This window comes from Sesamum indicum, linkage group LG8, assembly GCF_000512975.1.
Source record: "Sesamum indicum cultivar Zhongzhi No. 13 linkage group LG8, S_indicum_v1.0, whole genome shotgun sequence".
Classification (NCBI taxonomy): domain Eukaryota; kingdom Viridiplantae; phylum Streptophyta; class Magnoliopsida; order Lamiales; family Pedaliaceae; genus Sesamum; species Sesamum indicum.
This window is the reverse complement of record NC_026152.1, coordinates 14,958,675-14,981,605: the sequence shown is the minus strand read 5'-3', so window position 1 is coordinate 14,981,605 and position 22,931 is coordinate 14,958,675. Positions and strand designations below refer to the sequence as shown.

Here is a 22,931-nt window from a genome sequence, read left to right as displayed (position 1 = left end):
TCTCTCTCTAATTTTTAAATATTTTATTGCTATTTAATTTTTTTTTGCATTTGAAAAAGAAAAAATATTTTATTATTTAACAATAAATTTTTATAGTTAAACATAAAAAACTATTATTGATATTATAGTTACTGAAAAAATATAAATTCAATATATGACTAGAAACAATCATTGACAAAGAAAATATCAGTTATATATTTGTGTTAATATTCGACTAGCAAAATTTAGGTAATAATTCATTATTTTTTTATTTTTTAAAATTAAATTTTTATTTGTACTGAAATTAATGTGAACTATTTATGAAAGTATTTTTAAAATATTTAAATATAAAATATGTCAAGAAATAATAATTTATTTGATTATAACAGTAGCATGTCCTTTTTGGTCATTTTATCAATAAAATATCTTATAATGCTAAACATCCTAACATTTTATAAGATGTGAAAATATCTTAATAAGCTCATCTTATTTTATCCAAACGGTTTGAGAGCTTATTTTTAAAATAAAATCCAAAATCTTATAAGCTTCTAAAATATCTTATAAGATGTTTTAAAAAAATTTAATCAAACACCCTCCTATTGTATATTAAATAAATTTTTTTTGACCAAATTATCCCTATACATCTTTACACGCTAGTGTATCTTCACTCTTACAAGAATAGTTCGATCAAAAAAAATTTGTTTAACTTACAATAAATCAGTAATAAGTTAATTTAAAGTCAAATATAAAATTTTGTTCATTTTTTATTACTAATTATCAACAAATTCAACGAATTTTGACAAATAAAAAAATATATTTATTAGTTGAAAATAAATGTCAATAGTATTAAATATAATTTGTTTATTATATAATAGATCAAATTTGACCGAGCCGAGCTCGGACTAAAATTTCTTTATTTTCACTCTGTTTTCTATTTGGTTAAAAAAAAGAATTATGGGTGCTATTTTTCCCTGTTTTAATATTCAGAAAAGAAAGCTCCATTTCGAAAACAAAATATAATATTTTTAAAAATATTACTTAAATATAAATAAATATATAGTATGATTGATCTTCAATTATCATAAAAGAAATATAACTTTTTACTATACTTAATACTCTAATTTAAAAAAATGACGAATATAAATTAACTACAACTACATGAAGGGTAGTAGTCGTTGTTTCTACAAATTAGATCAAAATATTAATTATAGTAAAAAATTGTAGGAAATGTTCTGGTTATAACGAAAACCATCATAAAACTATGATAAAAAAAAAAAAAAAAAACTTAAGCTTTCCAGTTCAATTATTTGATTGTGATATATAGTAATAATTTATTATAATTTTTAATTTTAGTTATTTATAGTACAAAGATTAATTCATGTCTTTTTTAGTATGTTTTAAAAATTAGCTGTTGTGGCACGTTGTTTCTGTGTGGGTATTGTAATAATCTTTTATATTTTAAAATATATTATAAACAAGAGTAAAATATATAAACTAATTAATTACATTTAAAAAGAAGAAGAAATAAAAGAAATTTAATTTATCTATTAATGTAAAATTTTAAAAATTGAGTTATTTTACTAAAGGGAATTTTTAACTTTCTAAAAAATAAATATATAACAATATTATTAATCACTATTTATGACTGTAGATGATATCTTTATATATATATATATATATTAGTATATATAATATCGCAAGGGCCAACATTGTATAAATTAACACTTCTTTAACTTTGCATAAGAGTAGGTGAGGTGACAATTAGGCCCATAAATTTGATGGAATTCTTAGACCAATAGCAATGGGTTAGGGCTAATAATATATGGATTTAAAAAACTGGCCCAAATCACATTTATTCAAAATATTTATTTGTCTTAAATAGAAATATATATATATATATATATAATTTCAGCTGTTTTAATTTTATAACCTTCATGAGACGAATAAATTAATTAAATTGATGAGGCATAATTAAAGTAGTCCAATTAAGGTCTTAATAAATTGTGTGGTCATGTCATTTATGTTTCAACAAAAAATTAGGTGTGTAATAAATTATTATTAATGATCGACTATTTATTGTAGAAAACATATAAAAGAATTTCCATGTATAAAAACAAATTCTATGATGATATACTAATATTTTTATTATTATTGATGCTTTAATTAGTATAGCAATTTAAACTTAATAAACAAACTATAAAGTCATTGTTCACCTAAATTCCAGCTAATATATTGAGATAAGTACCACCCCATTTAACACCTATTCCATGAAAGTTAATTCTTCCGATATTATTAATTTAAAGAAAGGGAAAATAAAATTTTCCGATGATATAAGCACGCGTTTCATTTTGATTGTAAATGAAGTTTGGACAATTTATAAGTTTAAATTTATTTTTTCTTAATTAATTTATTTTTTCTTAATGAAATATCTTCCAAAATAAAATTATAAAATTAAAAATAAAAATAAATAATATTTTGCATGATGAGATATCGATTGAGTCACAATACTGATAAATTGATAATAAACCTGACTTTAGAGAAAAGACTTCCTTTCCCAATTGAACTGTTCGGGGGACAAAGTGTTTTTCTTTTTCCTAAAATTTTCTATTGGACCCGAAGAAGTCTTGTCCACCTACTCCACCACTAGTCCAAATTACGAACCTAAATCAAGAAGAAATCATGAAACATACTTCTGAATAATGAATAAAAATCAATGTTTTTGTTATGAAAACTTTTAGCTAGCTTAAAAAAAAAAAAAAAAAAAGTTTGCTGTTTCACACAGTTTCTCTTTGATGATCATAGTGAAGTGAGAATTTCAAGAACCGAAGCCGCTTTTAAGTTTTAAGCAGACAGGCCGGCCTGAAAGCTCGGGAGAAGGAAAGAAAAGCTGTGCCGCCATGTGATTTCTCCACTCTACACGAGCTGAGGTATTTTAATTTTCTTCTTCCTCTGGGTTTGTTTCTTTGTTTTGGTGGTGGCTTTTAGGAAAGAATATGATGAATCTTGATAGCCCACATCATAAAAATTGATTCTTGGTATAGTTTTATGCAAGTTTTGTATTCATGCTCAGAGTTCTGAGTTTCTTCTCTTCTTTTCCTTATTTATTTGTACATTTTCTTCACACTTGCAGGTTGATTTTCGGGTATATTGATTCTGCTATTTGCAGTGGAAAAGATTTAAGGTGAGCAGAGGTAATCTATGGGTTTTGGGTTTAGTTTCAGCAGCTCTGGCTGATTGAGGTGGCTGGTATTTCTTGGTTTATAAATACCGCCTTTAGAGTATTTCAAGAAAAGGAAAATCTTTTGTGAAGGATAGTTCTGGATTTGGCATATTAACTGTGCAGGAAAGAAACTTTTCATTGAAGATTGGTGAAATCTGACTGGTGTTTTTAGGATCCATAAGTTGAATTTTGTGTAGGGTGAAAATTTAGTGAAGTTACCATAAAATGGGAGTTTGAATTTAAGTCCATCATCTGCCTCGGATCTTGACTAGAAAAGAGTTTGAATGCAATCTTCCTGGATGGTGGAGTACTCAGAGTGATTTAGATGTATTAGTTCTGATGTTGAAGATGTCTTCAGTTTCAGAAAAGAGCTTGCTGCCCTCAAGGCTACTTTCTTGTCTGATAGCATTTTCGATGTTTCTTTTCATTTCGGCTTCACTGTCCCTTGTACAACTCAGTCACACTTCTTTGACACCTAAATCAGTTCTTCAGTTAATTATTGCCGATAATTCAAAAATCAACTCAGAACCAGATGGTAAGGGCTATGCACAGAGAAGCCCTCTTTTCAAGATTGGAACTTCAGAGAAAGGAAAAATTGCAATTCAAGAGGGGAACTCTGAGGGTCTTTATCCCCGAAGGGTTATGGATGGACCGGGGATATATAGGAGGGAATCATGCGATAAACGGCAGGCTCTTCTTAGAGTGTATATGTATGACTTGCCTCCTGAGTTTCATTTCGGGTTGTTGGGTTGGAGAGGTGATGAAAACCAAACTTGGCCGAGTGTTAATGGACGAAGTAGAATACCATCTTATCCCGGTGGGTTAAATTTACAGCACAGTGCTGAGTACTGGCTTACTCTTGATCTTCTTGCATCAAATACTCCAAGTGTAGTCAGGCCGTGTAGTGCAGTTAGAGTAAAGAACTCGAGTGAAGCGGATGTGATATTTGTACCCTTTTTCTCGTCTTTGAGTTATAATCGGCATTCAAAGATTCAGGGAAAGGAAAACATTAGTATCAACACAATGCTGCAGGAGAAATTGGTGGAGTTTTTTCTGATTGTAGCCCACCACCCAAATAGCATGTTGGTTGCTAGGGAAAAGCTTGGTGCTGCCATGTTTGTGCTAGCTGACTTTGGGAGGTACCCTATTGAAATAGCCAACATCGAGAAGGATGTAATAGCTCCTTACAAACACATGGTGAGGGCGATTCCAGCTGCTGATTCAGCTCCTTTTGATGAACGGCCGACATTGGTTTATTTCCAAGGTGCAATCTATAGGAAAGATGTAAGTTACTATATCCATTTGCTATAAACCTGTTCAAATATTTGATGCTTATATCTCCAGGTGGTATTGTTTACGATTGCTTTTTACTTTAAATGGTTCAATTGAAAGCCGAAAAACTATATTACACGGTGGCCATGTTCAATTTGTATGAACACATCAGTGGAAAAGAACATATAATTTGCCAAATTTTACTTTGCCTGATTGCATATATATTCTTTTGATATGGACCTTAATTTGGCTGATGTTCAGGGTGGAGCAATTCGCCAAGAACTATACTACCTTCTTAAAGACGAGAAAGATGTTCACTTTACATTTGGAAGTGTTCAAGCAAATGGGATAAGCCAGGCGGGCCGAGGGATGGCATTGTCCAAATTTTGCCTTAATATTGCCGGAGACACCCCATCATCGAACCGTCTGTTCGATGCTATTGCTAGCCACTGTGTTCCTGTGATCATTAGCGATGAGATTGAGCTACCGTTTGAAGATGTCCTTGACTACTCAGAATTTTGTTTATTTATCCGCTCGTCTGATGCTGTGAAAAAGGGTTACGTTCTGCATTTTCTTAGAGGGATCAAACGAGAGAAATGGGTGAAAATGTGGGAAAGATTAAAGGAGATCAGTCGACACTTTGAGTACCAATATCCGTCTCAGCCTGGTGACGCTGTTGATATGATTTGGCAGACGGTTTCACGCAAGAAAACGTCTACAAGGTTGAATGTCCACCGGAAGAATAGATACAGCAGACCGCAGTTTCTTTGAGGACTAACCCGAATTATGTTTTTGCCTACTAGGAATTCATAGGTGATGTATTTGCAGTAACCTTCTGGGCTGGTTTTGACAAATTTACACATGATTCTTGATTCAGTAGTTCCTGTATCTCTCTCTATTTCTCCTTTATGTGTGTGTGTGCAAGCACACATTTCTGATGGATGTAAGCACAGCAAGCTGATATAACATATCTAATCTAGCAATGCAAGTTCTAAATTCCTTACAGGACAAGAACATCAAAGGATAAGAGAATTATCTGACAGAAGAACTATATATTTCTATTTGAAAATCATAATCCAAGTATTTGAGCTATGTCTAGAATCTATAACATATGATGCTTACTCTTCCTATAAACAAAAGGAATAAATGAAACAATCATGCCAAAACAAACCTATACTCTGACCTTCAGAAGCAGCAAAATTTCCTCATCACAACCGAATTTCTGCATCCATGACCGAGAGCTCCAAACACTTCTTCTGCATATATATATCAGCTTCTGTTGTGAATAGGGTCTGATCCTCCTCGTACTTGTCTTTTTTCAGATTGATTACGATCGAAAGCCATTGCAGGTGAAGGGGCAACATTTAGAGGCAAGCTCATTGTTTCTTGCAAGGCATCAGTGTTCAGAACATGTGAACTTCTTAGGAGCAATCTCCCTCCTCCACTCCAACTTCTCGAAGCTGAAACATTCTCTGTTTGGACAGACAGAAGCCCGATACAAAAGAGTACAAGGATGATGATCTTGTAGGTTAAGCAGCACATGTTTAGGAGGAAGTTCTTGTTAGAAACAATGATGAAAGAATAGATGCTTTGTCTGGGAATGAGATGGGCTCATTTGTACTTCATCTGTTGTGAGACTAAAGGCAATAAAGCAGAAAAGGGGCCCCAAAGCATCTAGAGAAGCTAGATTCACTCCAATCATAAGCCTGGCACAGAAGCAAATGCAAGGCTGCTGTAGAAGACTCTGACAGGTTTGAACAAAAGTTGGTTGGAGAAAGAGATCATTCTTGAGAAGCTTGCTTCTTTGGTTTTATTTCTCAAGTATTTTTCTTTGTTTTCCAGAGATAGGCAAAGATAAAACTAAGTTTCTATTTTCAAGATGTTTCGTTTTTTATTTTGTATTGGTGTAAATAAACTAAATAAAAATACGTGAATATAAATTGAACTACATACGTTGTAAAATATAGACAAATATTCAGAATACTTTATGTTGTCTTTCGAACGGTGAAAAATTTAAAACAAACAAAACCATGAAGACTTTAATTTGGTTCTCCACATCCTGTTTCTTTCCTTTTTCTTTAGACCATCATGCATAATTTCAAACAAAGATCAATCTTTCGATGTCATGAGTTCATGGCCAACATGTTCATGGTATAATGCTCATGTTTATTTGCACAATATTAGTGCGTGATTAATATGTAGATAGAGTAAATACAACGTTGTATCTTGATAGTGTCGACACATTCGCGGAAATAACCATTAAAGACGACGATTCTGTTGCTTTTTTTTCAAGAAGTAACTCCTAAACGTGTTGCAACTGAAAAGAGTATTAATTATCAATTGATTTTCCAGTTTAATGTAAAAACAAATATAATTGAATATTGTTAAGATACTATTACACAATAGTTTCTTGTCAAAATGTTGTCATTTTTGTTGGATTATTACCATCTAAGTAGGTGATAATTAGATGGAAAGGAATGGACAAACAACAAAAGCCAAAGTTAGGATTACAAGAGTTGCAAGAAAGCTAGATAAAGTGGAGGTGTTGGGGACAAGTTGATGATAGAGGACTAAAAATTCCCTCCAAAAAATACCACAACAAGCAGCTGCTTTATGTAAAACTCTCTACTTTAAGAATTCCAAGCTCTTCCCTCTATGCAACACACAAAATTTGAGAGTCTTGTTCTTATTGGATTTCCTTTATGCTTTTCTTTTGCCCCTCTTTAGATTGTGAAGCACTAAGCCCCTTATATTCAAACTTCTATTAGCCCTTTAAATACACTTCTCTTTCTTCAAAAAATAAAAGGAAAAAAAAACTCACTTACCTATGCATACTCCCTTTTCCTTTTTATTGTTCATTTACCAAAAAAAGAAGGGATGTTTGTTGTTTTCATTATTAGTTATCTAATTATACATGAGAGGTGAATATAATTGGTTTAGTTTTCACTTAAACTTGCAAGGTTTTCTTCAGATTTTAAGTCCATTTGGTTCTGCATTTTGAGTAATAATCTATTTTTTTGGGCTGATGTTATAACTACTTTTATTTTATTTTTGAATCCATGAATTTCAAGTTAAAAATTTCAAATTCGTAATAATATTTTTAATAATAAAAAATTAATTAAAAAAATTATATATTTAATAATCAAATTCGTAATAGTTAAAAAATTTTGAAATCGCGCTCGTCATAATTTTATTATATATTTTAAAAAAAATTTAATAATATAATTTTTTTTAATAATAAAAAATTAAATAACTCTACTTATAAATTATAAAAAAGAAACTATTATTTTAAAAAAATAAAATTAACCCCCGACTCCCTCGCCCACCACAATAGCGGGCGACGATGCCCTCGTCCCCAATTTGGCAAACTACGACTGTGATTGCCCAGAACACATTTGGATGATAACTGCCGTAGTGGTCCAGGAGGCATATTTGGACGACGACAACAAAAATATTAATTTCTTTTAAGTTTTTAAAAAATTAAGAATATTAATTTATTCTTGTCAAAATTAAAAATAATTAAAAGAGTATTGATTGTGATTAAACTTACAATGATAATTTAAATCTAAATATGATTTATAATAATTAATAAAATTTATTTAAATATACTAAATAATAGTTTAAATTAATTAATAATATATAATTATTATAATTAATTAACATTTATATTCATATAGATATTTGAATTTGGGAAAGTGATTTTGAGTATATTATTTTTTGTGTTGTGAATTTAAATTATAAAATTTGATATACTTTTTTGATAATTTGACATTTAAATAAATATATTTGAGAATTAAATTATTTATTTTTTAGAAGTGATGGAAAAAAAAGATGAAATGGTTCATAGGACTCAAATGGATTTGTTGTATAATTTGATAAATTAATAAAAATTATAAGTTGTTTACTGAATTAGATTAAAGGACGGAGAAGTTCAAGTGAAGTGATTTGGGGCCCAAACTCAAACAAAGAAAAATATCATACTCAAAGGGCTATTGCATTACCAGTGCAAGCCCATCCAGAGATCGAGAGAGAGAGAAGGAAGAACTATAAGCATAAATTCCATTCCAAAAGGAAGGGTTTTAAACAGTTAAAAGCTAGGGTTTAAGTTTAACTAGCTGCTACGTCATTCATGGCGGACGAGGCAGCTTCAGAGGTTCCAATGGAAGTCGAGCCCAAAGCGGAGGTCACTGTTGATCCGAAGCCGGAGGAGGATTCTGAGAACGTGGGCTCGAAGCGGGCAAGGGACGAAGATGAGGAGCCGGAATTAAACGGTGAGAAAAGAGCAAAAACCGAGGATGAGAAGTCTGTCGAGGAGGTACGGCTCGACAGTTCTGGCGATGGAGAGGGGAAAGCGGAGGAAGAGAAGAAAGGGGAGAAGGAAGAGGGGGAAGAAGCGGGTGGAGCCACCATCGGCCCGAAGACATTCGGGTCCTCTGTTGAGATGTTTGATTATTTCTATAAGCTTCTTCATGCTTGGCCTGCTAATCTCAATCTCAACAAGGTAATGCGAAACTGTGATTTTCGGTTTATTGGTTGTGTTGATTTTTCCTTTCTTGTTCGTGATGATCGGTGCAATTTGCTGTAAGAAGTTAGCTTTTTATACCAAAATATTGAAATTTTCAATTCAGATGTTTTCAGTAGTGTCTGCTCTGTTTCTCATGAACTGAAACTTTTAGTCATCTTTGAGGCTTGTCGACATACTGGTTTTAATGATGATACAATGTGCTTCCAATTACTTGGAAGTTGAGAATGACCTTGAATTGGATTAAGCTGTGTGGATCAATACTAAACAAAAATGGCATTTAGTGTTGGTGAATTTGCAATTGGATGTTCTTGAGTCCAATTAGTATCCTCACATAGATACTTGTTGCCGATTGTGCTTCCGTATGTTCAAACTATGAGTTTTAAGGCATCCTACCTGAGAAATTGATTTGGTACTTTGCAGCGATAACAATACTAGTTTTGACACTTGCCCCAAATACAAAAAAGTCCCAACTTCTTTTTACTTATTTCGAAAAGATGCACTTGGAAAAACCTTTTTTTGGATTATAGTTATTCTTTAATGACCTGGACTCATTTGTCAAATTCACTCTATCTTACCTTTAATGCTTAAGGAATTAGGTTCTTCATCTTTCAGTTAATTGTTGTGGGTTAAATTTTCAAACTAGGAACTTTAATATTCTTGTATGTCTTACTTATGAACTACTATTTTGTCCATTAGTGTGTGTGGAGAAACACCTTGGTAATAGTTTCCAAATTGGGCACCTGACATGGGCTATACACTGCTTTCCCCAAACCTATATGCTGGCTGTTGGCAAGAATATGATTATTTGCTATTATCTTTTCTGGCTGATTGGTTGAAGTTGACATGTGATTTGCAAATCACGGAGTTAGTTTGCTTGACCTTGAATTACAAACACATTATTGTCTCTTGTTTAATGCGGTCAAACACTGAAGACTAAATACAAAACGAAGCAGTTTTCTTATGTGTTGTTGCTACACCCTGTTGAGTCTGGCAGAAATCATTCTATGGTAAATCACCATAAAAGTTTGCTTGTGAGAGCTCACAAAGTTTAATATGATGTTCCTGCATTTTGCAGATGACACGATAATTTGAAATAATAGGATATCAAAGATCATTATGCATCTATTCAATTCAATTGGTAATTGGAGTTCAGGGATCACAATCTTTTAATTTGTTTTGTTATGATGGGCAAAAAATGTGGTAAGCCATCCATTATTACAAATGACGAAATTTAAGACTCTAAGTATGCCTGACATTATCTATTTGATCATTTCCAGCATTGTTAAATGTATCAATCTGCTATGATGTTGGATATCTTGAGCTGGATTTGTGATAACTGTTGTCTTCTATATAGTCACCTTTTCTGTCTGATAGAGTGTATATTATCTAGTGGCGGATATCTTTTTCTGCAGCTTTGTATGTTGTGAGAAAAATAAAGATTGGTCTTAGAATCTTTAGATCAATATAGCAAAGATTTAGCAATCTTAGAAACTCATGCTTCATTGAAATAGAGATGGTATCCTAGTATAGCAAGCCCCTTGCAAAGTCAAATCTTTGACTATTTAAGCAGAATTATTTTTATCCAGTTTACAGGCATTTCACTAGTTCATGTTGCTTATTGTTTCAGTATGAGCACATAGTGTTGCTGGAGCTGCTAAAGAAAGGTCATTTAGAAGCAGAAAGAAAGATTGGCAAAGGCGTCAAATCTTTCCAAGTTCGATTCCATCCTCAGTTTAAAAGTCGCTGCTTCTTCCTGATAAGGGAGGATGAATCAGTCGATGATTTCAGTTTCAGGAAGTGTGTGAACCACATACTTCCCCTGCCTGAAAACATGCAAGTTAAACATGATGTCAACAAGGCATTGCGTGGTAGAGGAGGTGGTCGTGGACGTGGTCGCGGCCGCGGCAGAGGTGGGAAATGAAGAAACGTCAATTAATCTGGTCTTTTTGCATAAAGTTGCTAAACTGAAACACTTGGAGAGATGTGTTGGAAAATGAAAAATTCAAACTCTTGCTATTTACTTTTGTTTGAGCTTTGTAGTGATCTTTAAGTTGAAGTTGCAGTAGCTTCAGTTTGCAGTTCAATCATTTATTTTGCTACATACAAAATGTTTATACATGCAAGAGAAGAAGATATGAACTTTTAGCGCGTGCAACATCCCACGATCTGTTAATGCAGTAAATACACCATAGTTAACAGGTTTCACCCCTTAATTCACTAAAAATACCCAAACAACACTTGTTCTCATTCCCCACTCAAACTTTGCTATTGGTTTGGTCTGAGTGATTAATCTCAGTTTGAACAAACAGTTGTTCTAGTTCTGGACCTGTGGGCTCTGAAGTTTTGGACAATCATAATCGTATATATCATCACATGAATAAATAACCTAAAATTTCAAGTCCTTAAACATCCGAAAAATGGCTGTAACGTCCTAGTACCCTCTCATAAATCAAAATTATCACATACATTAGAATTTTTATAAATTAATAGTTGACAAATTAATAATTTTTCAAAATAATGATTTATCTCGATTCCAACTTAGACCTAAGGTCTAAATTAAAATTTCAATAAATTAATAAAATAATAATTTTTGGAAGACCCTTATAAATTTACAGTTCCTTTAATGTTATAATTTAATAATTCTATAAAATTACAAGTATAACTAGGACATTTTAGTAAAATATGATTTTATTGTCGATTTTGATTTGGATTGACTAATTAGGAATATATGATGTTGTTTATATAATTGTAATTTTTTTTTGTGATCACACATGAACTTGAATTGAGTTTTAACTAGTACTACGTGCTATGTACAATGAACTTTATTTTTCTTTTTAAGGGGATGTATTATATTTAATTAGTCACATTGTACATGAGCATCATTCAATTAGTCAATACAATACACATGTTTTGTTCATGAATAATAATGTAAATTTGTTAAAATCTCTTTAAATTAATAAATTATTAATTTATCAATTAATTAATATATCTTTAAATTTATAAAATTACATAGTCCCGATATTATTAATTTATATTTGTTTGACTTATATGTGAAATCATGTGGATTTCTTTTATATATATATATATGCTAGTAATGTTTTTTTTTTATTTTAATATCTGTATTTATATATGTAATAATAATATAAATGAAAGCAACAATTCTTATTTATACATATGTAACTACAATACTTATAATTTTAATTATCTTGAAATAGTCATCTTTCTATACGTTTTAATACGTTTTATATTGAATCAATCCCATTTCATAATAGAAAAATTACAATTGATGCGAATAATACAAATGTTTGAAAGCTTTTAAGCAGACACACTACCAGATAATTGGTAAGCGCCTAGTGCACGCAGCGGCCGACGTTGGCTGCCGAAGAGTAGAACTCCGATGAACGCAATCCATCAAGAAAGGGCGATCATTTCCCTTATAAAATCATGTACCCGGAAATGCCATTTGCTCCAGCTCCACTCCCAACTCCTCCGCTCCTCTCATTTTTACAACCCCGCCGTCTTCCTCTCCTTTCTCTGTAGTTTCGCTCTACCTCCATTGCGCGATTTATCCTACTCTTGTAGGATTTTTTCCGAGTTCTCGGAGCCCAATGTTTCTTTATACAACACCATGATCAGGGCCCATTCGTTGAGCCGTGATTCAGCTCGCAACGGCTTTTTGTTTTACCAAGAATTACTTCGAAAGGGCATTTCTGCAAACGCTTTGACATCAACTGCTGCTGTAAAGTGTTGTATGAAGATTGAGTCTTTGTTTAGTGGGATGCAGGTTCATGCAACGATTTGGAAAGATGGGCATTTGTCTGATGGCCTTTTGTTGACCACCTTGATGGATTTTTATTCGTGTTTACAGAAGAGTGCGGAGGCCTATAAGGTGTTTGATGATATGGCTCATAGAGATGTTGTTGCTTGGAATGTGTTGATTTCCTGTTATACTCGGAATGGACGGACTCGCGATGCATTGGCCTTGTTCGATATGATGACAGATTCAAACGGATGCCAACCTGATGATGTCACTTGTTTGCTTGTTCTTCAGGCTTGTGCTAGCTTGAACGCAATGGAATTTGGTAAAAAGGTTCATAACTATATTGTGGAAAAGGGTCTTTACAATGCAAAAAATGTTTGTAATTCTCTCATTGCCATGTATTCTCGTTGTGGCTCCATGGAAAAAGCATATGAGGTGTTTAAGCGGATGGTCAGCAGAGATGTAGTCTCGTGGAGTGCAATGATATCTGGTTTAGCAAGTAATGGCTATGGCAGGGATGCCATTGAAGCTTTCAAAGAGATGCAAAGAGAAGGCATTTTGCCTGATGATCAGACTTTTACTGGAGTTCTATCAGCTTGTAGCCACTCAGGGCTAGTTGAAGAGGGTCGGATGCTTTTCAAGTGTATGAGCAGAGATTTTGGGGTAACACCAAATATTCATCATTATGGTTGTATGGTCGATCTCTTGGGACGTGCTGGATTGCTGGATGAGGCTTATGGCCTCATAAATTCGATGAGGATCAAACCGGATGCAGCAATGTGGAGGACACTGCTTGGAGCCTGTAGAATTCATCGTCATGTTGCCCTTGGAGAACAAGTCGTTGAGCATCTGACAGAGCTCAAGGCTGCGGAAGCAGGAGATTACATTCTCTTGTTAAATATTTATTCTTCGACAGGAAACTCGGAGAAGGTCGTACAAGTGAGGAAAATGATGAAAGACAAGGGAATTCAGACAACACCTGCTTCTAGCACTATCGAGTTGAAAGGACAGGTGCATGAATTTTTTGCAGATGATATCTTACATCCAAGAAAGAAGGAACTTTATGAAATGCTTGCGGAGATTAATCAGCAACTGAGGATTGCTGGTTATGTTGCTGAAATAATTCCTGAGGTGCAGAATAGAGAAGTCAAAACCGAGCCATGTGTATTATCCTACCACAGTGAGAAATTGGCCATTGCTTTTGGAGTTCTTGCCACCCCACCCGGCACGACAGTAAGAGTTGCAAAAGATCTCCGCATTTGCATTGACTGCCATAATTTTTCCAAGATTCTATCTGCAGTTTATAACCGGAAAGTGGTTATTAGAGATCGCAATCGCTTTCATCATTTCCGAGATGGACGTTGCTCTTGCAACGATTATTGGTGATTTGCTAAGAGAAATCTCATGTATCATACCTGGGATGGACATTTTCTTTTGCAACAATTATTGGCGATGTGCATAAAGTTTGAGAAATCTCATACTACAGCAAAATAGAGGCAGCTTGAATCCTCTTGTTCCAAATTGGTATTTCATCTTTATCCCACTTTGCCTATACTCGCCATGTGTATAAAGTACTCCTTCAAATATACAGGGATTTAGACTTTATGCACATTGCAGGTGCACATGAATTGGAATGTTAGATAGAACAATAATTTGAATTTAGAGTATTCTGATTGGAACAGAGGAGGTAAGAGAGCGATCAGATTCACATATCCTATGTAGCTGCCGAAGCTCACCAGTCCTTGTCTCTTGAACGAGAAAACAACCCTGTGCTGCGCTGGTGATTTTCATGCTGCTTTCATCCAATTCATGGAATGGCTAGTGCAATAATAGAAACATTTGGCTATCGGATGAAGGTCTCATCAATGAGCTTTCAAGGTTTTCAGTGGTAATGGCCCGTGAGAGTTTGATGACACGAGCGGAGTGCTGAAGCCTGTAGAATTGAGTTTAACACTTTCAGCTGAATAGTGAAGTAAATAGGTAAAATTGTACTTTTGGTCTCATGCCGTTCTCACTTTTAGTTCCCGCTTTACGGGATTGATATTTCTACTTTCAAAACTTCTAAATATTGACACACGATTAGTCTTGTGCTGTTAGATGTTTACGGCAAAGAGTGATGTAAATCTTAGAAATTCTTTCTTGCGACCTATTGTAAATATATCAAACCGATAGTTATATACGAATCCGAAATCAATATTAATTGATGGTCATGTAAAAACGCAATATATTCGTCTAACATCGATTCAACTTTGAAATATTAATGTAATCACAAAGTTAAAATATATATGGGCGAATTTGCCAAAATCCATAACCCAACCACCAAAAATTTCTTGGATTTGGGACTTAATTTAAAATTTCTACAATGTTAAAAATTATTCTTTAAAAATAATACTGTCATTATATAGAAAATATAAAACAATAATATTATTAAAAAATAAATATTTTTGGTTGTAACTTTATGAACGCATGTCTCAAGCTCTAAAGATATCTTTCGAAGTATACAGTGTATGTTGGTTAAATATACATTAAAAACTCAAAAACTATTCGTACATTGTTCTTGTAATGGTATCATCAAATTTGAAGTACCACATAATTAGCACAACTTCTACAACATTAAATGCTCATCTTCACTTGAATACAGAAAAAGGGAGGACCACATGGTTCAGTAAGTTGCCTACAAAACTGGAATCTGATGCATCAGTGAATGTGCAATGGCCCGGAGTTTATTTTCCATCAAAGATTCTTCAGCTGCAGTATAAACTTAAGCAGTCACTGGTTGCTTCTGAACAAAAGCTACACCTTTCTCAATGCTAGCCTTCAACTCTGGTTTAAGAGCTTCCAAAGCCTTCTGTTCAAACTCGGTTAGTCCTTGAAGCTCTGATGAAATCACAGCCTCAACCCCATTCCTTCCAAGCTTAATTCTTGAGGCAAAGAATGGGAGTTCAGTCAGATCGGACTGGACATAAGAGCATTCATAGACGTCACTATCCCCATCAAGAGCACGGAGGGAGGACTCAACAAATCGTGCCGCAGCATATGCCATAGATAGAGTTGCAGAACCAGCTCCAGCTTTTGCCTCGACAACTTCTGTTCCGGCATTTTGAATCCTTACAGTTAGCTCTTCGACTTCTTCATCAGTGAAAGCAACAGAAGGCTTTGTCTTTGACAACAAGGGCAAAATAGTAATCCCCGCATGGGCCCCCACAACTGGGACATCCACGTCAATCAGCTTCAGGTTTTTCTTCTGAGCAACAAAAGTATTTGCTCTGACAACATCAAGAGTGGTCACCCCAAAGAGCTTTTTTGGATCATAAACCCCTTTCTGTTTCAAAACCTCAGCAGCAATTGGCACTGTGGAGTTTACTGGATTGCTGATAATGTGAATGAAGGCATCGGGGCAATTATAAGCAACAGCCTCGACCAAGGTCTTCACTATATTGGCATTAATGTTAAAGAGGTCATCACGGGTAATACCTGGCTTACTTGGAACACCAGCAGGTATGACAACAACATCTACGTCTTTCAAACAATTGGCCAACTCAGATTCTCCCGTATAATCCGCAACCTGAGACGGCGTGTTGCAGTGACTAAGGTCAGCAGCAACTCCCTTGACATTTGCTATATCATAAAGGTTCAGTGCAGAAACTAGTGGCGACATCTTGATGAGAAGGGCTAGTGGCTGGCCTATACCACCCGCAGCCCCAAGAATAGCTACTTTATATGATGCATGAGGCTGAACATAACTGTAAGATCTCTGGCTGTGTTTCTGGGCTTCTGTATTGTAAGAGCGCTCGAGAACAAGGCTGCTTCCACTGCCCAAGAATGATGATTCTGATTCACAGCTTACAGAGGTTGCTGCCTTGAGGCCGCTGAAACTCCGAAGGTGGTTTTTCGGGTTCAAATTGATGTTAAAGGCCAACGACTGTATACGGCCAACTTGAGGGCCAGTTGGTGCAATAGATCCAATGGAAAAAGTGGTTGCTGATGTTGCTGCCATCCTGCAACCTGCTTGCAAAAATCAAATTTTGACATTCTGAGGACGTTATAATGAAATCAATAACCTTTACAACATAAACCCACTAAAACTAAGCTAAATAATGGCGATTTAGTGTCTGAAGGGAGTCACAGCAAAATAAATGCTGTTTATAGGATTTCTCCAAAACATAAACAGCAAAAAGGTAGATAGACCAGAAGCTCATTCAACATGAATGGTTTATGCACGGTGATCAATACTCTTCTATGGGATCCTGGAGAGGTGAAATAAGTATGGTCATCAACAAGGATTGTGTCCAGATAGAGAGAGAACTTGTTTGTGCACAAGACTCAACAAGAAATTAAGATGCAACATGGAGAAGGCAACAGAACCCGTAAAATGCTATCCACAACTAATCAACCCTTGAAGGATAGTTTTGCATAACATCAAATAAGTCAAAGGAACATCTGATCTCATCCAATTCGAGTTCCCAAAGCTTCAATCTTCTCTTATTAACCTCACAGCCAAAAAGAAAAAAAGAAAGAAAAGAACTAACCTAACAACCCCTCAAATATTTTCTGGGACTGAATCCCCCCGATTCTCAGAATGTCAAATGATAAAGAAGCTGGGATGAAGGAAATCTCGTAATTTTTCATCCAAGACTCAACTGCATGCATAAAATCTCGAGCAGAAAACTGAATGAAGAACTGAACTGAATCAACTGAACGCATCACAATCAAACAAGAACATCAGACCTACCACAAATCTGTTCACATTAATTCTCCAAGAAGATGCACCAAACTGTAAAAATTTCCACATTTCCAAAATCTACAACACCACTTAAAAGTTAAATTTTTTAAAATTAATAAGTGGGACAGGCAGAAAATAAACAAATACAAAAAAGAAAGCATAGAGAAAAGAATTATCTATATACAAGTTGACACATTCTCACCCAACCACTATTCACAAATCCATCATAATGCAACTTATCTACGCGCTGAAACAGGCCGAATCGAATCTAACTTTTATTCAGGAAATTGAGAATGCAAAACATTAGAAATTCCACATAAATGAGTTGAGTAAAGAGAAAACGAAAAAGGAAGAAGAGCGAGCGTACCTTTCGGCCAGAAACTCCGAGTGAACAGAAATGGGATTGGGAGGGTTTTCGGTTTAAAAAGGGAGTGGGGATTTTGGACACAGAGACAGGCTCAAGTGCGTGTATTTGGTTTGGTTATCTCCGTCGAAGGGCCTCCATCAAATCTACACGTGTGTTCCTTTTTGCCTTCCCCCCCTCATTTTTCCATTTTTTGTTGTCTAAACTTTCGGCTGTTTCGTCCAAATATTGACTTCAGCAGTCGTTAATAAATAATAACTTTAAATATATCATTATTTTTTTATATAAAAATATTGAATTAGACGTCAAATTATGAGTTATATATTTTCTTTTTTAAGATTGTCATTTTCTGTTCAATCCGAATAAAAGAGGTATAATTGTGCATAAATTGTCCATTACAAAATAATGTCAATGACTATTATTAAACTCTAATAGAAGACGTGAATGACTATTATTAATCACGATTAAATAAAATTAATGTAAAAAGGTTAGCTTTTGTCATGACTTTTAGTCCTGTTAATTTTTTGGCTACACTCACAAAATCGTGCTTACAGTTAACAAATACGATCGATTTATTTTTAACTATGATAATTTAGTACAACTATATTTCTTGTAGTTTTTTTTTTCCCTTGTGCGTGTGTGTATGTGTTTTTTTTTTTCTTTTCTTAATTAAAGGTCATTTTTCGACGCTAAAATTAGTGTAAATTTTACTGATACTATATGAATGGTTTTAGTTCCAAGGTTTTGATTGTTCTAGCACTTGATTTGTTTACAATTGAATATGTAAGCTCGAATAAATGAGTTTAGATAATTTTGTAACGATTTATCTCAAGTCAAGCTATCGATGAAGTAATGATTCTTGATGAGCAAAGTCCTCAGCTGAAAATAGCTATTACCCAAAATGTGCATGTATCAAAGAAACAATGACAAGTTTTCCAATATCTTAAAATCAAATAATTTAGTTAATGGTAGGTGAACTTGCCATGTCCGATTCTGAAAAATCACTATTACTGCTTTCTCATGAATTAAATTATGAAATTGAATTTAAATATGAACTCACTCACGATAACAAATGCACAATCACTTGATAATCCTTAGTGATTCTAAATCATTTTGGATCACAGTATAGCCATGGTGACCTGATAACCTTTATAAAGTAGTTATAGATCAACTCAAAAAATTCAGAGTAATATAAGACTCCTTATCTCGTTGCAGGAGGATTGTTATGTTCATCACATTTTTCTTGCATATTAACCGGCTATTGAAAGAAAAAAAGAATAAAAACCTTTTGTTCCAGACCAAATAAATAATATTTAGTCTACGTAATTTGTAGATTTGAATTTTTCTATTTCAAATTATATTGTATATTTTATTCTATTTAATGTATTAGTAAGGTGTACAAAATCTTTCTTTAAATAGAATAGACGGCACAATCTTTATACGTCTGACAAATATATGTTAAATTAAATAAGATGAAATCGGATTTAAAATAGAAAATTCGATCTGAAAATTATTTGCAAACTAAGTTTATAAGACATAGATTCAATTTATTGCAACTTGGTCCGGTTAGGCCTTGAACCGTTGTATCCGAAGACAAAGGTAGTTGCAGTAGGTTGGAATCCGTAGCTGTTGGTTCATCAAACTTACTCAACCCCTCACCTCTTTTTGTCTCTCCAGTCCAAAACGATCCCATTTTCACCAAAAAAAATGCAATCCTTCTCTCAAGTATTAAATCCACACCAGGCTGTGCACATTTCCAGCCCTCCGACGTTAAGGACATCTCTCCATCAAAATCCAGACGGAAAAAATGACCAAGACTAAAGTGGAGATGGCGACGTTACTAACGACTCTTACTATCGTTGTGTCGTTTCTTGTTCGTGGACATGACTGCAAGGTAGTTCAGTTCATCTTTGGGGATTCTCTGTCGGACGTCGGCAACAACAACTACCTCGCCAAGAGTCTCGCTCGGGCTAGCCTGCCATGGTACGGCATCGATTTTGGCAACGGATTGCCTAATGGGAGGTTCTCCAATGGACGAACCGTCGCTGATATTATAGGTCAGTAACAACCTTTGCTTGATGTTTTTGATGTTGTACATGTGATGTTTTCTTATGTTATTGTGAATTAATTGTCAGGTGATAACATGGGACTTCCGAGGCCTCCAGCATTCCTGGATCCGTCGCTGAATGAAGATCTTATACTTGAAAATGGAGTCAATTACGCATCTGGAGGTGGTGGGATTTTGAACGAGACAGGATCATACTTCGTAAGTTGAACTCCTCCAACTAACTCTTTACCTCAAATATTGCATGTTTCGCAACAGAAGTTAGAAAATTGCAAGAGAGAGTGTAAACATATGTTGAGTCAGAGTTGGATATATGCAGGTGCAGAGGTTTGGGTTGTACAAGCAAATAGAGCTATTTGAAGGGACACAAGAGTTGATAAGAGCGAAGATTGGTGAGAGAGAAGCTGAGAAGTTCTTCCAGGAAGCGAGGTACGTAGTTGCACTCGGAAGCAATGATTTCATCAACAACTACCTAATGCCAGTTTATAGCGATTCCTGGACCTACTCCGACAACACCTTCGTTCAGTATTTGATGGAAACCCTCCGAAACCAACTCACCGTAAGTCAACACCATCACATCACATGGACCTAGTTTTTCTGTTCAAATTTTGTTGTATTTTCTATTTCATTTAATATATGAGGTAAATTGCATGATAGGTCATTTCTAATTATATAAATATTCCATGATTTTTGTAAAAATTATAAGTACACCCCTCATATTTAGTGGTGAAATTTTACACAAATACGTACTTCTTGAGATACGTAATTACATTAATCACACCACCTCAAGGGTGTATTTGTAATTTTATAAAGTACAAGGAGTATTTATATAATTAGATGAAACATCAAGGATTGTCAATGCAATACTTGCTAATATATATACATCATGTGTATACAATATTTCCTTAAACAAACTAGATGACCATAGTCTTTTTACATTTATATTTACGATTTAATAACAACGCAAATATAATAAGAACTAATAAATAGTATTCACTTTGCATGTGTCATTAATAATTTTATTATTATTATTATTATTAACCTTATGTGAGATTCTTCTGTATGCTAGTTATTGCTAGCTAGTGACAATTTTCATTTCAGAGAAAAGAGAATGAGACGAAACATTAAGTGAGGATACTAAGATTGTAACTAATTAGTTATACGTATATATGAAGTGTCAAGAACTTTTATTTTATCAGTACCATAATATTTTCATAATTTAACGATGACAATATATATGCACTTCAGTAAATGTTGTCGTTTATGGAAAAGTCATAAATAAAGTTGTCACTATAAACAATTAGTAACACATTATAGTGACAATGTAATGACAACAAATATAACGATCATTATACTTGTCTTGATATTAAGTTATCACGATATATATGTATCACTACTGTTGTCTATAATGACAACTTAATGCGCAATTTTTGTCACAATAATTATATTGTAATGAAATTAAAATTATTATGACTTAAATTAAAATATATTTTTAGTTAGTTTTCAATATTAAAACTACGAATTCTCGTTATTGTCTATTGTCTGTTATGTTAAAAGTTTAATATCGTCACTTATTTTTTATTGCTCGTATTGCTTTTTTTATTTTTTTTTCTCTAGCGTGTAAATAATATTGATGTTTATGATGGTCATTTTCGCCTAACCGATAGATATTGCACGGGTTAGGCGCGCGAAAGCTGATGGTGTTTGGATTAGGGCCGATGGGTTGCATCCCCCTTCAAAGGGTTCTGAGTTCATCAGGTGAATGTCAAGACAGGACAAACAAACTAGCTCTTAGCTTCAACCAAGCAGCAAGCCAACTCGTGACTGAACTCTCTAGCAGCCTCCCAAACGCCACCTTCAGATTCGGAGATGCTTATGATGTTGTTAATGATCTCATCTCCAATCCCAACAAATACGGTCAGCAAATATAATTTTCGTTATATTTGTATTGTCACTATAAATGTATTATTAATTATATTTAACAGCAACAACTTACACAAAATTCATGTATATAATAATAAATGTTATACTTTTTTATTTAGTGTCTGACAGTTCTTCTTTGGACCAAATGCATTTATATATGTAGGATTTAGCAATGCAGACTCTCCGTGCTGCTCGTTTGGGAATATCCGACCGGCTCTAACGTGCATACCTGCATCTACATTGTGCAAAGACAGAAGTAAGTATGTGTTTTGGGATGAGTACCATCCATCTGATAGAGCTAACGAGCTGATCGCTGGTGAGATGATCAAGAAGCTCGGATTTAAGCCCGTTAATCAAACGGATTCTCCTTCTCCTGCTATGGCTCCATCTGCTAGCTGACCACGATCAGATTTTTTGAAATTTATTCGTCCCGTTTAATTTATTTACTACATATGGTGGTTAAACTTAATATTTGAGTCGCGTATACACGGTGCAAATTTTCTCAAACATCCGATGATTTGTGTGATTGATAATTGTGTAAAATTTAAGTGCCCTTAATGTTTTTAACCCCTAGAAATTCAAACTTTTTGAGGCTTATTTAACATAATTCAAATTCTACCTAGTCTTGGTTTCTTACATGTGTTGTAAAAGTGTGAAATACATGTAATATGTCAAATTGGGAGAAGATGTTAGTTCAATTATTTAGGTTTTATTAAAAAGAAACAATTAAGAGAAGGGAATTTCATTTATTTTTCCACCTACTACTTATAATTTAAAAAAATAAAAAATAAACTTCCCATAACAATGACACGAAATTTAGGTGTCAGTCAATACCACGATTTTGAACCATGTTCAAGTGAAACACTTTCACTAGAATAAAGAATTATAATAGTCCTCCCTATCTTTGTATTATTAATTGTTTATAGCTAGTGACAATTTTATATATATTATTTCTGTCATCAGTAATAATCAATAATAATAATCTTTTTTATAATTTCCGTCACTCTCAAGATATTTTAAAGCTACAATAAAATAAAGATTATTGTAATTTTCGATACATAAAATTTTAGTGATAATTTTAATATAAGGACATGGATTTT

General features: G+C 33.8%; 5 protein-coding genes across 9 annotated transcripts; 4 read left to right on the top strand and 1 right to left on the bottom strand.

Moving 5' to 3' along the window:
- LOC105168793 (probable arabinosyltransferase ARAD1) lies at positions 2,587 to 6,343 on the top strand. 2 transcript variants are annotated; one of them, XM_011088945.2, is made up of 4 exons: positions 2,587 to 2,906; positions 3,110 to 4,483; positions 4,733 to 5,284; positions 5,794 to 6,343. In XM_011088945.2, the coding sequence occupies exons 2-3, from the start codon at positions 3,539 to 3,541 to the stop codon at positions 5,240 to 5,242; spliced, it is 1,455 nt and encodes a 484-aa protein (XP_011087247.1). In that variant the 5' UTR covers positions 2,587 to 2,906; positions 3,110 to 3,538; the 3' UTR covers positions 5,243 to 5,284; positions 5,794 to 6,343. The 2 variants fall into 2 exon arrangements, with proteins under 2 accessions (XP_011087247.1, XP_011087246.1); XM_011088944.2 differs by lacking the exon at positions 5,794 to 6,343 and having other exon boundaries at positions 2,588 to 2,906; positions 4,733 to 5,474.
- LOC105168792 (protein DCL, chloroplastic-like) lies at positions 8,448 to 11,097 on the top strand. Its single transcript, XM_011088943.2, has 2 exons — positions 8,448 to 8,972; positions 10,624 to 11,097. The coding sequence occupies exons 1-2, from the start codon at positions 8,601 to 8,603 to the stop codon at positions 10,915 to 10,917; spliced, it is 666 nt and encodes a 221-aa protein (XP_011087245.1). The 5' UTR covers positions 8,448 to 8,600; the 3' UTR covers positions 10,918 to 11,097.
- On the top strand, positions 12,290 to 14,941 carry LOC105168791 (pentatricopeptide repeat-containing protein At3g47530). 2 transcript variants are annotated; one of them, XM_020695618.1, is made up of 2 exons: positions 12,290 to 14,280; positions 14,439 to 14,941. In XM_020695618.1, exon 1 carries the CDS (start codon positions 12,394 to 12,396, stop codon positions 14,140 to 14,142), a length of 1,749 nt encoding a protein of 582 aa, XP_020551277.1. In that variant the 5' UTR covers positions 12,290 to 12,393; the 3' UTR covers positions 14,143 to 14,280; positions 14,439 to 14,941. The 2 variants fall into 2 exon arrangements, with proteins under 2 accessions (XP_020551277.1, XP_011087244.1); XM_011088942.2 differs by having other exon boundaries at positions 14,374 to 14,941.
- Positions 15,216 to 18,036, bottom strand: LOC105168789 (malate dehydrogenase, chloroplastic). Of its 3 annotated transcripts, none has more exons than XM_011088940.2 (2): positions 17,847 to 18,036; positions 15,216 to 16,761 (listed from the first exon to the last, which is right to left on the bottom strand). In XM_011088940.2, the coding sequence occupies exon 2, from the start codon at positions 16,751 to 16,753 to the stop codon at positions 15,518 to 15,520; it is 1,236 nt and encodes a 411-aa protein (XP_011087242.1). In that variant the 5' UTR covers positions 16,754 to 16,761; positions 17,847 to 18,036; the 3' UTR covers positions 15,216 to 15,517. The 3 variants fall into 3 exon arrangements, with proteins under 3 accessions (XP_011087242.1, XP_020551279.1, XP_020551278.1); XM_020695620.1 differs by lacking the exon at positions 17,847 to 18,036 and adding an exon at positions 17,489 to 17,752; XM_020695619.1 differs by lacking the exon at positions 17,847 to 18,036 and adding an exon at positions 17,286 to 17,482.
- LOC105168827 (GDSL esterase/lipase At1g74460) lies at positions 19,553 to 22,342 on the top strand. Its single transcript, XM_011088984.2, has 5 exons — positions 19,553 to 19,900; positions 19,979 to 20,109; positions 20,228 to 20,467; positions 21,576 to 21,825; positions 21,995 to 22,342. The coding sequence occupies exons 1-5, from the start codon at positions 19,651 to 19,653 to the stop codon at positions 22,228 to 22,230; spliced, it is 1,107 nt and encodes a 368-aa protein (XP_011087286.2). The 5' UTR covers positions 19,553 to 19,650; the 3' UTR covers positions 22,231 to 22,342.

Coding starts and splice junctions, on each gene's coding strand:
- LOC105168789 (XM_020695619.1), bottom strand. CDS start 17,460: ATGCGTTCAGTTGATTCAGTTCAGTTCTTCATTCAGTTTTCTGCTCGA. Junction 16,762..17,285: donor AATATTTGAGGGGTTGTTAG/GTTAGTTCTTTT, acceptor TTTTGCAAGCAG/GTTGCAGGATGGCAGCAACA.
- LOC105168827 (XM_011088984.2), top strand. CDS start 19,651: ATGACCAAGACTAAAGTGGAGATGGCGACGTTACTAACGACTCTTACT. Junction 19,901..19,978: donor AACCGTCGCTGATATTATAG/GTCAGTAACAAC, acceptor ATTAATTGTCAG/GTGATAACATGGGACTTCCG. Junction 20,468..21,575: donor CCCTCCGAAACCAACTCACC/GTAAGTCAACAC, acceptor CCTAACCGATAG/ATATTGCACGGGTTAGGCGC.
- LOC105168793 (XM_011088945.2), top strand. CDS start 3,539: ATGTTGAAGATGTCTTCAGTTTCAGAAAAGAGCTTGCTGCCCTCAAGG. Junction 4,484..4,732: donor GTGCAATCTATAGGAAAGAT/GTAAGTTACTAT, acceptor GCTGATGTTCAG/GGTGGAGCAATTCGCCAAGA.
- LOC105168792 (XM_011088943.2), top strand. CDS start 8,601: ATGGCGGACGAGGCAGCTTCAGAGGTTCCAATGGAAGTCGAGCCCAAA. Junction 8,973..10,623: donor CTAATCTCAATCTCAACAAG/GTAATGCGAAAC, acceptor TTATTGTTTCAG/TATGAGCACATAGTGTTGCT.
- LOC105168791 (XM_020695618.1), top strand. CDS start 12,394: ATGAACGCAATCCATCAAGAAAGGGCGATCATTTCCCTTATAAAATCA.